The sequence below is a fragment of the Brachypodium distachyon genome, chromosome 2, assembly GCF_000005505.3.
Source record: "Brachypodium distachyon strain Bd21 chromosome 2, Brachypodium_distachyon_v3.0, whole genome shotgun sequence".
Lineage (NCBI taxonomy): Eukaryota > Viridiplantae > Streptophyta > Magnoliopsida > Poales > Poaceae > Brachypodium > Brachypodium distachyon.
The window spans coordinates 51,970,485-51,986,449 of record NC_016132.3 but is presented as its reverse complement, the minus strand read 5'-3'; the positions used below and the strand labels follow the sequence as shown (position 1 = coordinate 51,986,449).

At 41.9% G+C, this 15,965-nt stretch overlaps 1 protein-coding gene, 2 long non-coding RNA genes and 1 pseudogene across 4 annotated transcripts; 2 read left to right on the top strand and 2 right to left on the bottom strand.

The window, feature by feature from the left end:
* Positions 1-242: 242 nt before the first annotated feature.
* On the bottom strand, positions 243-2,595 carry LOC106866197. The gene is made up of 3 exons (XR_002963800.1): positions 2,457-2,595; positions 1,242-1,533; positions 243-1,165 (listed from the first exon to the last, which is right to left on the bottom strand). It is a non-coding gene; the product is annotated as an uncharacterized LOC106866197 (long non-coding RNA).
* Positions 1,242-8,529, top strand: LOC100832443 (probable LRR receptor-like serine/threonine-protein kinase At1g51810). Of its 2 annotated transcripts, none has more exons than XM_024459901.1 (12): positions 1,242-1,458; positions 1,677-2,232; positions 2,486-2,979; positions 3,456-3,600; positions 3,948-4,019; positions 4,108-4,173; positions 4,246-4,326; positions 5,160-5,314; positions 5,422-5,657; positions 5,820-5,949; positions 7,074-7,124; positions 8,329-8,529. In XM_024459901.1, exons 1-12 carry the CDS (start codon positions 1,272-1,274, stop codon positions 8,499-8,501), a joined length of 2,346 nt encoding a protein of 781 aa, XP_024315669.1. In that variant the 5' UTR covers positions 1,242-1,271; the 3' UTR covers positions 8,502-8,529. The 2 variants fall into 2 exon arrangements, with proteins under 2 accessions (XP_024315669.1, XP_010232474.2); XM_010234172.3 differs by lacking the exon at positions 8,329-8,529 and adding an exon at positions 7,216-8,040 and having other exon boundaries at positions 7,074-7,133.
* Positions 6,782-10,089, bottom strand: LOC112271022. The gene is made up of 3 exons (XR_002963799.1): positions 9,951-10,089; positions 8,329-9,441; positions 6,782-7,124 (listed from the first exon to the last, which is right to left on the bottom strand). It is a non-coding gene; the product is annotated as an uncharacterized LOC112271022 (long non-coding RNA).
* Positions 10,090-10,142: 53 nt separating this feature from the next.
* Positions 10,143-15,803, top strand: LOC100821794 (annotated as a pseudogene).
* Positions 15,804-15,965: the final 162 nt, after the last annotated feature.

Genomic DNA, 15,965 nt, shown 5'->3' with positions numbered 1-15,965 from the left:
AATGGATTCAGTTTATGCAGGGGGAATCGGGTCAGGTGCTTCGAATGGCGCATGTGTGATCTTCGAGACCGACAGACCCGGCCCCCAAGCCCTTGATGTAGCTGATGCCGGTCTTTTCCCACGTGCAAAGCATATATTCAGCGTGATCTTCACTCTGCTGAGCAGTCGATATAAAATACTTTCTTGCCATCCTAAATTTGTCATGATTTTGGTATAAAATTGAACTAAAATCATGACGATAATTTAAGATGGGAGGGAGTAAAATAAAATGAAAGCTCTCGTTTCTGGTAAAGAGAGAAAGCATCCCGAGCTGAGCTCAAGTCCAGCGGCCGGTTCAGGGCCCTGGAAGATCAGGTGCGTGCATGACACGACCGGCAATACTGAAAATCCTACTGTACTGCACTTCTACGTACCCGGCTGGTGGTTCCGCGCGCCACCTACCCTCAGCTCGCGCGACTTACGTGATCCTCGAAGAAGTCCTTGGAATCAAACCCCCGAGTCATTCAAAGTTTCAAACCTGGCATGCATTGCACAGTCTGCTCCCGTCCCATGCTGGCGAGAATGAATGAGATGGATGCATACTCTTTCCCGTGCGTACTTACGGAAGCTACGGCGGCGGCCGGCCTGCCGGCCAATTGTCTGTCAGACGATTTCGACGTGCGACCGATAGCCAGCCATCTCCATTATCCCGGTCAACCACGGGCACGGGCTGGCTGACGAATGGCATGGAAAAGATAAACCCATCAATATCTTGCATTCTTGGCTTCTTGCATTGCACCAGCCTAGTTGGGTGTGTCATGCGTAACGTCGCTGATCGATTTAGTCTTGCAACTCTGTCATTGTTTATCTCTCGTACCTATAGCCTGTAACAGTTCTCTAATTTTGGGCACAGCAGACTAGTTCAGACTTCAGAGAAAGACCAGCGTACCTTCGTCGGGTCACACTGTATACGGCCGAGCAGCACAGTTCCACCATAGAAACACGAGTTCTCGGGTTCGGACTTCGCTATCACGCTGATGGCCATGCAGTAGGTTTCTCCCAGAGATATAATTTCTCAAATTAACGCGATAGTTGACGTGCGCACTAAACTCCACGGCCAAGTGGCATTTTCTTTTCCTCTGGATGACTGCAAGTTGCATTTCTTTCACGAGAAAAGGTTTACCTACTGATGAACAAAAACACATTGTTAACCGAGCGCGCCACGGCCAAGTCAATCAAATGCACCTAAAAAACGAAGATACCTTTATCAAAAGATATCGAATTACTGAACCATGGTGGTTGTTTTTCTCTGCTATATAGCTTCACAAGTCATTTGTACGTCGCAAATAGGATGCTCCGTCTTGCTTCCGAAGAGTGCCATGGCGAAAAGCTCCACTTGCTCGTCAAGTGCGAAACTGAAATGGACCATGGCGCTGCTGGTCGTCCTGGTCAGCATGATTCGAGTCCATGGCCAGCCAGGTAATACAACTATACAAACTAATTCCTCCTAGCTCTTCCCTTCTTGATGCTCAGCCTTTTTTGTCCTTGCTGCACCTGCACGTTCAGTTTATTACTTCAGCCTGGGCTTATGAAATCCCAGTTTACTGAAATATTAGTGCTCCAGATATATGACACAATCTTTGCATCGATCGTAAAGTTGAAACACATGAAACTGACGCATATCCTCAACTGTGCAGGGTTTGTAAGCATCGATTGTGGATTCGCAAACAGTAACGCCTACAACGACAGCTCCACAGGGATACAGTTCGATCCTGATGCTGGATTTGAGGGCGGTTTGAGCCACAAAATTTCCGCAGAGTTCATGGCAGATTCAGATGAGCATCAGAAAACCCTGAGGAGCTTCCCTGACGGCTCACGGAATTGCTATACTCTGCCATCCACCACTGGCAAGAAGTATCTCGTGAGGGCCACTTTTACTTATGGCAACTATGATGGGTTGAACAAGAGTCAGGACGGGTCGCTGTTTCTCTTCGGGCTCCACATCGGCGTCAATTTCTGGGATGCGGTGAACTTCACAAATTGGGGTGTCCCGATATGGAAAGAGGTGCTCACCGTTGCTCCGAGCAACAACATCTCGGTCTGTCTGATAAACTTTGGTTCAGGGACTCCGTTCATATCTACATTGGAGCTGAGGCCCCTACAAGATATGATGTACCCTTTTGTGAATACTTCGGTGTCAATCAGCTACTTTAGTCGGAAAAGATTTGGCAACGTTACTGGATTTATCACAAGGTGAGATTGGTATTAGATCTGAATTATGTCCGTTAATGGTTTTAAATTCTGCTGGCTATCTCAACACATTTGAATTGTTTTCGCTGCTGTTTCCTGAATCATGCAATTGATTTTTAATAAAAACTAATAAATCTCAAGGTGACAAGAAATTGGCATTGCCAGCTCCCATAGCAGTTGCCTTTAATGTAAAGAAACAAAAGTAGTGTACTGTGATAGCTATTTACCTGTTTCCCTTGTTTTGTGTGCAATGAAGATATCCATCCGACCCTTACGATCGGTTCTGGGAGAGATTTCTCTACCAGGACCCCCCCTGGATCAGCCTGGACACAAGCAATACAGTGAGGAGGCTCCCCGGCGACAACGCCTTCCAGGTACCAGAGGACATCATGCGGAAGGCCTCGACACTAGAAGCAAACTATTCCTTCATGTATGTCAACGTGGGAGTGGGTCCCAATTTGGACGCCAAGAACCTGCAGCTTCTCCCGATCTTCCACTTTGCGGAGATCAACAACAGCAACCCGAACAGGAGGTTCGACATCTACAGCACCAACGAGTTGCTGTTCGACGACTTTTCCCCAGCACGATTTCAGGTGGACAGTATGCAAGAGAATGGGCGGTTCTTGCACAACCCCGAGGCATCCTTCCTCCTAAACAAGACGAGAAGGTCAAGGCTACCGCCACTCATCAATGCGTTTGAGTTGTACTCGCTCGTTCGGATGGATAACTTCACCACTGACTCCGACGATGGTAAGATAAATATATATACAGCACCTGCATCACACATTTGTCATTTATGTGTCAGACTCCCATGACAGTCATGTAGTTTATCCAGTTGGTGTTGAACTGAAGAAGTGTTAATGACCGAGGTCTCACTGTGTAGACCCCCCTGAAGATTCCTGATTCAATTTAACATTTCTAGGATCCTCAATTAAAGCAAGAGAAACAAACTTATCATCAGACTGATCCAGTTGCACACTCAGCTTCCAAGTAATGTTCAATTGCCAGTGAGCGACGCCAAGAAAATAGTAGAGAAATGAAGTATTCAGTTCTATGAAAAAGATAAAACTAGCATATAAAATTACCTTCCAACTGCTTATGCTTGATTTCATTTTCCTATATACAAATAAGGCCCCAAACCCACATAGAAAGCTTTGTTTACTCCCTTTATAATTGTTTCTGTTCTTTTCTTAATATTTGTTTCTGTTGTCTTTTTGCTGTTGTAGTCAATTACATGAAAGAAGTCAAGAAGCACTACAATTTGGCACGAATAAACTGGAATGGAGATCCATGCTCCCCAAGAGAGTATTCCTGGGAAGGTTTGACTTGCGACTACTCTAAAAGTAACCAGAATCCGACGATTGTCAGAGTGTAAGAATATTATTCAGGACTTTTCACCACATATATTCTGAAATTTCAACATCGCAATTCAATCTTTTTAACCTTTGAAGTACAATGCATCAACCCAAAGCAATTTAATGCTCCAAAAAAGGTCACATTTGGTTTACTGTTGCCTCAGAGATGTTCTTCTTTTTATACATGTTTTACTATAGGGACACTCAGTTGTGTATCTTACTGGCCACAATTTAGTTGAAATCCTGGAAATACAGTGTAAACCGGAAGCACAGAAAGATAATTACATAATCTTCAAACTACATGATAGTTTGATGCTATCAATAAATTAATATGACTTCTATTTAAATGAGTTACTTTTGTAGAGATCTGTCTAAGAGCGGGCTGCAAGGTGCATTAGCCATATCATTCCTGAACATGGTATCACTGGAAAACTTGTAAGTAGTGCCTACCACATAATATTTGATGGGGCTAAATGAGATTATGTTGACATCTTTTGACACCTTGACCACAAAACATATATAGGGATTTATCACACAACAATCTGACGGGAACTATTCCAGACTATCCACTAAAGTCACTCAAAGTTCTGTAAGTTCCTGTACTGATTAAATCTTTGGTTGATGATATAGATTAGTGAATGACTTTAACTACTATTTTCAGTGACTTGTCAAATAATCAGCTCGATGGACCAATCCCTAATTCTATCCTTCAGAGATCTCAGGCTGGTCTGCTTGACTTAAGGTTTGGCATGCACCTTTGCACAATTCATCAATATGAATAGGCTCAACACAAGGTTGATTATCATAGGAAAATGATTTTGCTATTTCTCAGGCGACAGAGAAATAGCTATTTCTATGTCACCACTAAGAACCATCCGATTTAAACATGAGATTTGTGCAACTACACAAGAGATAAAAAGATCTCGATCGGATGGCTACCAATGTTGACAGAGAAATAACTATTTCTAAGCTGAATGAGTTAGAGGCACTCCCAAGAAACAATTCAAGGTTTGCCAACAGTATTGCATGTATAACATAAATGCAATGGTTTTAGCTCCTAGCCACACTTTGCCAAACTAGAGTTGCGCAAGTTTGACTCTCTCAGGTCACTGTTTGTCTGTTTGGTTAGTGCCATACTTGTAGCACACCACATTTTTCTAGCACCACGCAGAGAAGTCCCACTTATCATATACATAACAAACCCTTACCAAATTTGACAAAGTTGTGGCGGATAATTTGGGTGCCCCCAAAAGTGTTAAGCTGTACTTTCGTGGTGCATAGTATTGATCCAAGCGAGCCCTCAATTAATTTATTACAATCTACAGAGTAGTAACTTAAGTGCTTTATAATCTATGGGCTTTCAACATGAGAGGTAGATAAGAACCTATTAGTAACTGCAAATGATTTAGTAACTATGCAGTTTGTTTTAGAGTGCATGACATTTAGAAAAAGTGAAGCACTGTTAGCATGTTAATCGTGTTATAAAATAGAGGGATGTTGTAATCATAATTTTACAGGGTTGTTGTAGCTAAGATCTTTTGAGCTCATTTTTTTTCTATGTGATCGTGCCACTAGATTACAGGGAAATCCTGTATGCTCAAAAGTCAAAGATACGTACTGTTCAAATAAGAAGAACACCACGCAAACCTTGCTCATCGCAGTGATAGTTCCTGTGGTACTGGTATCCTTCTTAGTAGTGATGTTCATACTATGGAAGTTGTGCTGGAAAGGTAAAACAAAGTTCTATGGTCTAGTATTCCCTTTTCTTGATGTATTGGTGGTAGCCATTAGACAGCAGTTTCATACATAAACTGTCAAGAACTTCTTGGCTCTGCAGGGAAGTCAGGAGACCGCGAGGATTATGCTATGTATGAAGAGGAAACTCCGCTACATATTGACATTAGACGGTTCACGTATGCTGAGCTGAAGCTCATAACAAACGACTTCCAAACAATCGTTGGAAAAGGAGGTTTTGGTACTGTTTATCATGGCATACTGGAAACTGGTGATGAAGTAGCTGTTAAGGTTCTTATGGAGACATCAATAGCAGAGTCAACAGACTTCCTCCCTGAGGTATATCACGAAAAAAACTAGGCCAAAATCATTGCTTTCTTCAATAAAAAGTAAATTATATGTCTGCAAAACATCTAAAACCCTTTCCACAGTCCATATTCAACAACATGATGCAATTGGCTTCAGCTTTAGTATGTTTGGTAATTATATCTGTTGCCGCAGGTACAAACCTTGTCCAAAGTTCATCACAAGAATCTCGTGACTTTGGTAGGATATTGCCAAAACAAGAAGTGCCTAGCACTCGTTTATGACTTCATGCCCAGAGGAAATCTTCAACAGCTTTTGAAAGGAGGTTTTTCTCTTCACCTATCTTAAAATTTCTATCAAGCGAAATTGACTTACTTATAACCATTTGTACTTCAATTCAACAAAGCTGAATCATTCAATTTAGCCCAAAAGTCGTTCAATCTAAAAGGAAAGTTAACTAATTTAGATTTTACTTGCTGCAAAACTAACAACAACACAAAGATCCAGACGCCATCAGCTTTCAGTAACCACTTGTGGGGCACCTACTTTCCAAATGTTAACATTGGATTGTGCTTCATAGCATGATACAAAATTGAAAGGACCTAGTCCCAAGTACAGAAAGAAACTCTGAAGTCAAACTACTCCGGCTTTGACATCCTACTGTAAACATGATTTCTTGTTATAACTGGATATCCTTATTAAAGGTGTAGTTGATTGACTAGACTGTTATCACTTCTGGTAGTCAATACAGTTGAGTTGGTAGATCTAATTTGGTCTGTAATCTGTATCAATGTTCAATTAACAAGTGACGATACCATAGCTGCATTGGAGTTAAACATTCTTTAAGTCATAATTTTGGAATTCTCATATACGTCTGGCTAACAAATTGGAGCGACTACTGTTGCACTCGTAGAGACATAAACATGACAAGATAGTCACAAATTCTTAACATGTACTCCCTGTGTTCCAAAATATAAGGCGCATAAATTAACATCACTAGATCTATCATTAAATATATTTTCATGGTATATTCATTTGAAATTGTAGGAGTTAATATCTTTTGCTACAAGCTTGGTCAAAGTCTAGAAAGTTTGACAGTCAACAAAAATTATACACCTTATATTTTAGAATGGAGAGAGTACACCTTTCAAAGCCAGTAAGAAACAAAGAAGCTATAGAGGTACATAAATCAATAGCTTGGTCGGTTCTCTTGTTAACTAGATTTGTCTACAAAAATTCTCTGGTAAAGATAAGGAAAAGCAGAGACCTCCCAAAGAAGGTTTAGATCTTAATACACCAAACGATGCTATGCTTAATCATGGCATGTGTAACCATCATTCGTTAGCTTACATATGTGCAAAAATTACGAAACATGGGAATTTATGCTACAATGCATGCACATACGAGCATCAAATGGCACTTACACCAATTTTGGACGTTTTGGTGCAGGAGACGACTATAGCTTGAATTGGGAACAGCGGCTTCATATCGCACTTGATTCTGCACAAGGTAAACAATTCAATAACGTATTTACCTTTAAGTCATGTATGTATGTGTGTGCTGGCAAAGCATGAGTTTCAATAAACTACAGGGCTGGAGTATCTACATGAGTCATGCACCCCATCAATAGTTCACAGAGATGTGAAGACTGCTAACATTCTTCTAGACAAGAATCTGGTGGGGATAATATCTGATTTTGGGCTTTCGCGGGCTTTTAACGATGCTCATACGCACATATCTACTGTTGCTGCTGGCACTCTTGGCTACCTCGACCCCGAGTACCATGCAACTTTCCAACTCACTGTCAAGACAGATGTTTATAGCTTCGGCATTGTGCTCTTGGAGATCATCACTGCCCAGTCCCCGGTATTGATGGACCCTCAAACAATCCACCTACCAAATTGGGTGCGCCAAAAGATAGCTAAGGGCAGTGTTCGTGATGTTGTGGACAAGAGGCTGATGGATCAGTACGACGTCAGTTCCCTGGAGAGTGTGGTAGACCTTGCATTGAACTGCGTAGAAAATGCAGCTATTGACAGGCCAACCATGACCGAAGTTGTTTCAAGGCTCAAAGTGTGGTTGCCGGTTTCAAGCGAAAAGCAGTCTATTTCTGGAACCCCTCACCGCAAGAACTACATGGATATTGATATCCCAAGACAGTTCCAGTTGATGCTTTCTGGAGAAAGCCACGAGGGGAGCTCCTTCCAGTCTGGTAATACCAGTAGGATGTCAGAAATGAGCCTTTTTTCTGGACGGTAAAAAAGGATAAAGCCTACTGACTTATTTGTCGCATCACATCTACTTAGATAAAGTTTGAAGATTTGCTTAACTGTGTCGATCATCTAGTGCTTGTAAATTGCAACTTTGTTATTATCATTTTGAGTTTCTAAGCATTTCAGTGGTTTTCAACTGTGAAGCATCCTGTTCCATGTTAGCACTACTCGCACATTAGTAAAAGTTCCAAACCAAACCTAAAACAAGTGGTCTGTTTAAAAAGTGCTGCTTAAGAATTCCGCCTTTTATTATTCCCCAATCTCCCTTGCAAGGCAGTGGGATTGCATAAAAAATACTTCCTCCTTGTATCGAAACCTCTGATCGTCTCCCGAGTTCACAAAATTATAGGCGACGGAGTTACTATGCGCGAGTTTGGCACCTGAGCTATGAAGAGGCTGATGCTATGTAGGGGCAGAACCGCATGACATACCTATCCCTCGTCGCCCCCGTCCGCCCGCCATGGGCGGTTCCTCGACTCGGCGGCGCGCTGCAGCGCCTCCTCCGTCTCCCCCTCCACCTCGGAACGGAGCCCGAACCGTAAGATTGGGGGAGCACTACAGCATACAGCCAGAGCAAGCGCCTGCCCTGTGTTTTTTTTCTTGAGGGTGAGCACCTGCTCTGCTGCGCCCTTGTGGAGTGTATTTTTTTTTTTTTTAGTGGACGCCCTTGTGGAGTTGTGCGTAAGCCCGTGGCCGGCAAAAGGACATGGCCTCGCGGGCGGGCCCAACTTAGTTATGAAGCCTAGGCCCCTGGACTGACGCCACGCCGCCCCGACGACCTAACGGCCTCGGCGGAAGCCCCCGTGTTCTTCTTCTTCGATGTGTTCTTCAGTTCAGACTTGGTCGTTTGCACGCTGACGAGCAGTACATTTGTCCAATAACGCGTTGGTTGGCGAGCAAACTGAACCCCATGGCAAGTTGCATTTCTCTCCTCTAGATGAATGCAAGTTGCTGAAATTGGCGCTTTATTAATTCATCACAGATGGTTCAGTACAGACAAGCACGGAGGAAATCCGGCACCTCACTGACCAAAACAACGCCGGCATCATGTATCGCAGACTCGGCCATATCACGAGCAACTCAATTACAAGTCCTGTTGACATGAATGAAAGAAATGATACCGAAAAGAGCAGCCTTGGACTTGATATCATGCACCACTCACCACTGCTCCAGTGACTGATCTGTCCGGAGAAGATGAGTTGATCTTAGAGATCAAATTCAACCAGTCAGAAACCAGGATGATTATATGAAAGCCGGCATCTGCAGCAAACGTCAGTGCAACGGCCAAGTCAATCAAACCTTATTACAGTAGTTGTTTTTCTCTTCCATATAGCTGGACAAGTTTGGCAAACATTTGCCAGAACCGAAGAGCCTGCACCATGGAGATACGCTTTCCTTGCTTGGCAAGTACAACAAAGCAGTCAAAGCTGACATGGATCTTGCCGCTATTGCTTGTCCTGGCCACGATTATTCGAGTCCATGGTCAGTCTGGTAATACAAGCCATTCCCTCCTAGTTGATGCACCTATTTCATCCTTGCTCCAACTGCACAGTTCAGTATACTTTAGCATGCAACTTAACAAATCTCTTTTTGCTGAAATCTTACCAATCAAATACTGTTATTAGCTACTCCCTCCGCCCCATATCTAAACGCTTTTTAGGCATAGATGCATACATATTTAGGCAAATTTGAGTCAGTTAATATAGGACGGAGGGAGTACTGAATATCGTTGCACTGGTGGTGGTGTTGTGCGTACATCTTAAACTTGAAACATATGGAACTGGTCCATATTCTACACTGTGCAGGGTTCATAAGCGTCGACTGTGGATTGACAAACCGTAAAGCCTACAACGACAGTACCACAGGGATATGGTTTGATCCTGACGCTGGATTTGTCGACGGCGGTTTGAGCAACAAAATTTCTGCAGAGTTCTTGGCTGGTTCTGATGAGCCACAGAAAACCCTGAGAAGCTTCCCTAACGGCTCACGGAGTTGCTACACACTGCCATCCATCACCGGCAAGAAGTATCTGTTGAGGGCCACTTTTACTTACGGCAACTACGATGGGTTGAACAAGAGTCAGGATGGGTCGCTGTTTCTCTTTGGGCTCCACATCGGCATCAATTTCTGGGAGGCGGTGAACTTCACAAATTGGGGTTCCGCGATATGGAAAGAGGTGCTCACCGTTGCTCCGAGCAACAACATCTTGGTTTGTCTGATAAACTTTGGTTCAGGGACTCCATTCATGTCTGCGTTGGAGCTGAGGCCACTGCAAGATGAGATGTACCCTTTTGTGAATACCTCGGTGTCAATCAGCTACTTTAGTCGGATAAGATTTGGCAACGCTACTGAATTTATCAGAAGATGAGATTGGGCGAAATTGACATCCAAAGTAGTTTTAGATTAGATCTCAATTAGTCCCTCCGTTCCATAATTCTTGCCTCACATTTTTCAACAATGGATGTATTATTCCTAAAAAGCGTATAGATACATGTAATATTTCGACAAGAATTATGAAACGGAGGAAGTATGTCTGTAAATTCTGTTGGCTATCTCAAACACATTCCAAGTGTTTGTGCTGTTGTCTCCTGAACTCATGCAATTGATTTTAACAAAAACTAATAAATCTCAAGGTGATAAGAAATTGGCATTGCCAACTCCCGTAGCAGGTGCCTTTAAGCAAAGTCCAAAAAGTAGTGTCCTGTGATAGCTATTTACCCGTTTCCCTTGTTTCTGTGTGCAATGAAGATATCCAACCGACCGTTACGATCGGTTCTGGGAGAGGTGGCCCGAACAGGAGCCCCCCCTGGATCAGCCTGGACACAATCAATCAAGTGAGGACGGTGCCCGGCGACAACACCTTCCAGGTACCAGAGGACATCATGAAGAAGGCGTCGACAATAGAAGCAAACAAATCCTACTTTGAAGTCACCGTGAAAGTGGGCCCCAATTTGGACCCCAAGAACCTGCAGCTTCTCCCGATCTTCCACTTTGCCGAGATTAATGCTAGCAACCCGAACAGGAGATTCGACATCTACAGCATGAACGAATTGCTGTTCCCTGACTACTCCCCACCGCGATTCGAATTGCGCAGCATGCATGAGAATGGGCGGCTCTTGCACAACCCCGAGGGATCCTTCCTCCTGAAGAAGACAAACAAGTCAAGCCTCCCACCACTCATCAACGCTTTTGAGCTGTACTCGCTCGTTCGGATGGATAACCTCACCACTGACTCTGATGATGGTAAGATCAATATATATACTGCACCTGCATCACACATTTGTCATTTATGTGACAGGCGCCCATGATCGTCATGTAGTTTATTCAGTTGTTTGAACTGAAAGGCTGTTGATGACTGAGGTCTCACTGCAAGGATCTTCCATTGAAGCAGGAGAAACAAATTTATCAACAGATTGATCCAGTTGCACACTAAACTCCTTACTAGGCCGTCTTCAAACCTTTAATTGCCAATGAGCGACGGCCAAGAACATAGTAGAGAAATGAATTAATAAAATTTATTCAGTTCTATCAAAAGATAAAACTAGCATAAAATAATTTTGCAACTTCTTAAGTTTGCTTTGATCTTTCTATTTACTAATAATAAGGCCCCATAGCCACATAAACAGCTTTCTTTATTATGTTAATATTTGTTTATGTTCTTTTCTTAATATTTGTTTATGTTGTCTTTATTCTGTTGTAGTCAATTACATGAAAGAAATCAAGAAGCTACAATTTGTCACGCATAAACTGGAATGGAGACCCATGCTCCCCAAGAGAGTATTCCTGGGAAGGATTGACTTGCAACTACTCCAAAAGCAACCAGAACCCGAGGATTGTCAGTGTGTAAGTATATTTACAGGACTTGTACCATATATATTTTGAATTTTCAACATCGCGGTTCAATCTTTTTATCCTTTGAAGTGCAATTCATCCCCAAGCAGTTTAACGCTCCAAAAAATTTCCCATTTGGTTTACATGATGCTCAAGATTTCTGTTCTTTCTTTTTATACATGGATGACCATTCAGTCACTTGTCTTACTGGCTAAGATCTTGAAAACACACAATCTAGTTGAAATCTTGAAAATACAGGTAACGTTTCAGTGTAAAACAGAAGTACAAGAATATATTAACATAATATTCAAACTACATGTTAGTTTAATGCTATCAGTAAATTAATATGAATTGTACTAAAAATGAGTTCTTTTGCAGAGTCTGTCTAACAGCGGACTGGAAGGTGAATTAGCCATGTCATTCCTGGGCATGGTATCACTGGAAAACTTGTAAGTAGTGCCTACCGGCTACCACATAACATCGATGTGCTAAACGAGATTATGTTGACATCTTTTGTGACCTTAAGCACAAAACATATGTAGGAATTTATCACACAACAATTTGATGGGACCTATTCCAGACTATCCACTAAAGTCACTCGAAGTTCTGTAAGTTGACGTACTGATTAAATCTTTGGTTGATGATATAAATTAGTGAATGATTTAACTACTATTTTCAGTGACTTGTCAAATAATCAGCTCGATGGACCAATCCCTAATTCTATTCTTCAAAGATTCCAGGCTGATCAGCTTGACTTAAGGTTTGGCATGCCCCGTTGCACAATTCCTTCGTAGAATATAGAAAAATATAAGTATATAACAAACTAAACAAAGTACACCAAAAAGTAATAGGCTCTACCCAAGGTTGGTTATCGACTTATCATAGAAACATTCCAAGGTTTACCAACAGTCTTGCACGTATAATGCAAATGCAATGGTTAAAAAGCATTTAGTTCCTAGCCACACTTGTCAAACTGGAGTTGCGCAAGTTTGACTTTCTCTGGCCACTGTTTGGTTAGTGCCATGCTTGTGCTGCACCATATTTTTCTAGTACCATGCAGAGCAGTGTCCCTTGTACATAATAAACCCTTGCCAAATTTGACGAAGTTGTGGTGGCTAATTTGGGAGCCACCAAAAGTGTCGAGCCATGTTAGTGCATCATGTTAAATTGTTAATCCAAACAAGCCTCAATTAATGTACTACCATCTAGTAACTTAAATTCTTTATAATCTATGGCCTTTCAACATGAGAGGTAGATAAGGACCTATTAGTAACTGAACGTGATTCAGAAACCATGCGGTTTGTTCTTTTAGAGTGCATAGACGTTTAGAAGCAGTGAAGCAATTTTAGCAGGTTAATTGTGTTAGAAAATGGAGGCACGTTGTAGCCATAATTTTATAGAGTTGTTGTAGCTAAGACCTTTTGAGCTCACTTTTTCCATGTAATTGTGCTACTAGATTAGAAGGCAATCCCATATGCTCAAAAGTCAAAGCTACATACTGTTCAAATAAGAAGAAGAGCACCACACAAACCTTGCTCATCACAGTGATAGTTCCTGTCGGACTGGTATCCCTCTTAGTAGTGATCTGCATACTCTGGAAGTTGTGCTGGAAAGGTAAAACAAAATTCTCCGTTCTAAAATTCTCTTTTCTCGATGTATTGGGTGGTAGACATTACACAGCAGTTTCATACCTTTGCTTTCAAGTAAAACACAACTTCTTGACTCTGCAGGGAAGTCAGGAGACCATGAAGATTATGCTATGTGTGAAGAGGAAACTCCGCTACATATTGACATTAGACGGTTCACGTACGCAGAGCTGAAGCTCATAACAAAAGACTTCCAATCAATCATTGGAAAAGGAGGTTTCGGAACTGTTTATCATGGCATACTGGGAAATGGTGATGAAGTAGCTGTTAAGGTGCTTATGGAGACATCAATAGCAGAGTCGACAGACTTCCTCCCTGAGGTATACCACAAAACCAACTAGGCCAAATCATTGCTTTCTTCAATAAAAAAGTAAACTATATGTCTGCAAGACATCATAAACCCTTTCCGCAGTCCATATTAAAAAAAATGCAGTTGGCTTCATCTCTAGGATGTTTGGTAACCATAACTGTTGCTGCAGGTGCAAACCTTGTCAAAAGTTCATCACAAGAATCTTGTGACTTTGGAAGGATATTGCCAAAACAAGAAGTGCCTAGCACTTGTTTATGACTTCATGCCCAGAGGAAATCTTCAGCAGCTTCTGAGAGAAGGTTTTTCTCTTAACTTATCTTAAAAATTCTATCAAGCGTAGTTGGCTTAGGTATAACCAATCCAACTTGGAGTTTTTTATGATCACTGAATTGTGATCCCATGTTTACAGACCATTGTAATTTAACTGAACAAAATTGAATCATTAAATGAAACCTGCAATCAGCTCGATCTAAAAGGGAAGTTGACCAATTCAGGTTTTACTTGCTTCGAAACCAACAACAAGTCAACAACGCAAAGAATCAAAGACCCAGAGGCCAACAGCTTTCAGTAACCACTTGTGGGCCACCTACTTCCCAAATGTTAACATCGGATTGTGTTTCTCAGAATAATACAAAATTGAAAGGACCTAGTCCCAAGTATAGAAAGAAACTCTGAAGTCAAACTACTCCGGCTTTGACATTCTACTGTAAACATGATTTCTTGTTAAAACTGGATTTCCTTGTTAAAGGTGTAGTTGATTGCCTAGACTGTTATCACTGCTGCTAGTTAATACAGCTGAGATGGTGGATCTAATTTACTATGTAACCTGTATCGGCATTCGAAATTTGATTAACAAGTGAGGCCACCATAGCTGTATTCTTGGAGCTGCACATTCTTAAGCCATAATTTTGCAATTGTCATAGACACTTGGATAACAAATTGGAGGGACTACTGTTACACTCTTTGAGACGTCACCATGACAAGATAGTCAGAAATTCTAAGCATGTAACTTTCAAAGCCAGTAAGAAACAAAGCAACTATAGAGGAACTTATTAAAATCCAATGGCTTGGTTGTCTGGTTAACTTGATTTGTGTATAAAAAATGCTCTGATGATGAGAAGGAAAAGCATAGACCTCTCTAAGAAGGTTTAAATCTTAATGCACCAATTGATATGCTTAGTCATGGCGTGCATAACCATCATTTGTTGGCTTACATATGTCACAACTTACAAAAATGGGAATTTATGCTAAAATGAGCATGTGATTATCATATGGCACTCACAACATTTTTTGGGACGTTTTGGTGCAGGAGGTGACTACAGTTTGAGTTGGGAACAACGACTTCATATTGCACTTGATTCTGCACAAGGTCCACATTTCAATAACGTATTTAACTTTAATTCATGTATGTATGTGTGTGCTGGCAAAGTATGAGTTTCTATAAATTACAGGACTGGAGTATCTACATGAGTTGTGCACACCATCCATAGTTCACAGAGATGTGAAGACTGCTAACATCCTTCTGGACAAGAATCTGGTGGGGATAATATCTGATTTTGGGCTTTCACGGGCTTTTAACGAAGCACATACACACATATCTACTGTTGCTGCTGGCACTCTTGGCTACCTCGATCCTGAGTACCATGCAACTTTCCAACTCACTGTCAAGACAGATGTTTACAGCTTCGGCATTGTGCTATTGGAGATCATCACTGGCCATTCCCCGGTACTGATGGACCCTCAAACTGTCCACCTACCAAATTGGGTGCGCCAAAAGATTGTTACGGGTAGTGTTCATGATGTTGTGGACAAGAGGCTGATGGATCAGTACGACGCAAGCTCCCTGCATTGTGTCATAGACCTTGCCATGAACTGCGTAGAAAATGCGGCCATTGACAGGCCGACCATGACCGAGGTTGTTTCAAGGCTCAAAGTGTGGTTGCCAGCGGTTTCAAGGGAAAAGCAGTCTGCTTCTGCAACCCCTCAACGCAGAAACTACATGGATATTGAAATTCCAAGGCTCCAGTGGACGGTTTCTGGAGAAAGGAATGAGGGGAGCTCCTTCCATTCTGATTTTACCGGTGGGATGTCAGAAACAAGCCTTGTTTCTGGACGGTGAAAGGAAAATGCATACCGAGTTATTTTTGCATCTGCTTAGACAGAGTTCGGTAATTTGCTTATCTGAGTCGTCACTGCGTGTTTGTAAACTGCAACTTTAGTCATTTTTCTTGTCAGTTTGTAATCTTGCTTGTTTAGTATTCCCTTCGTTCCATAATTCTTG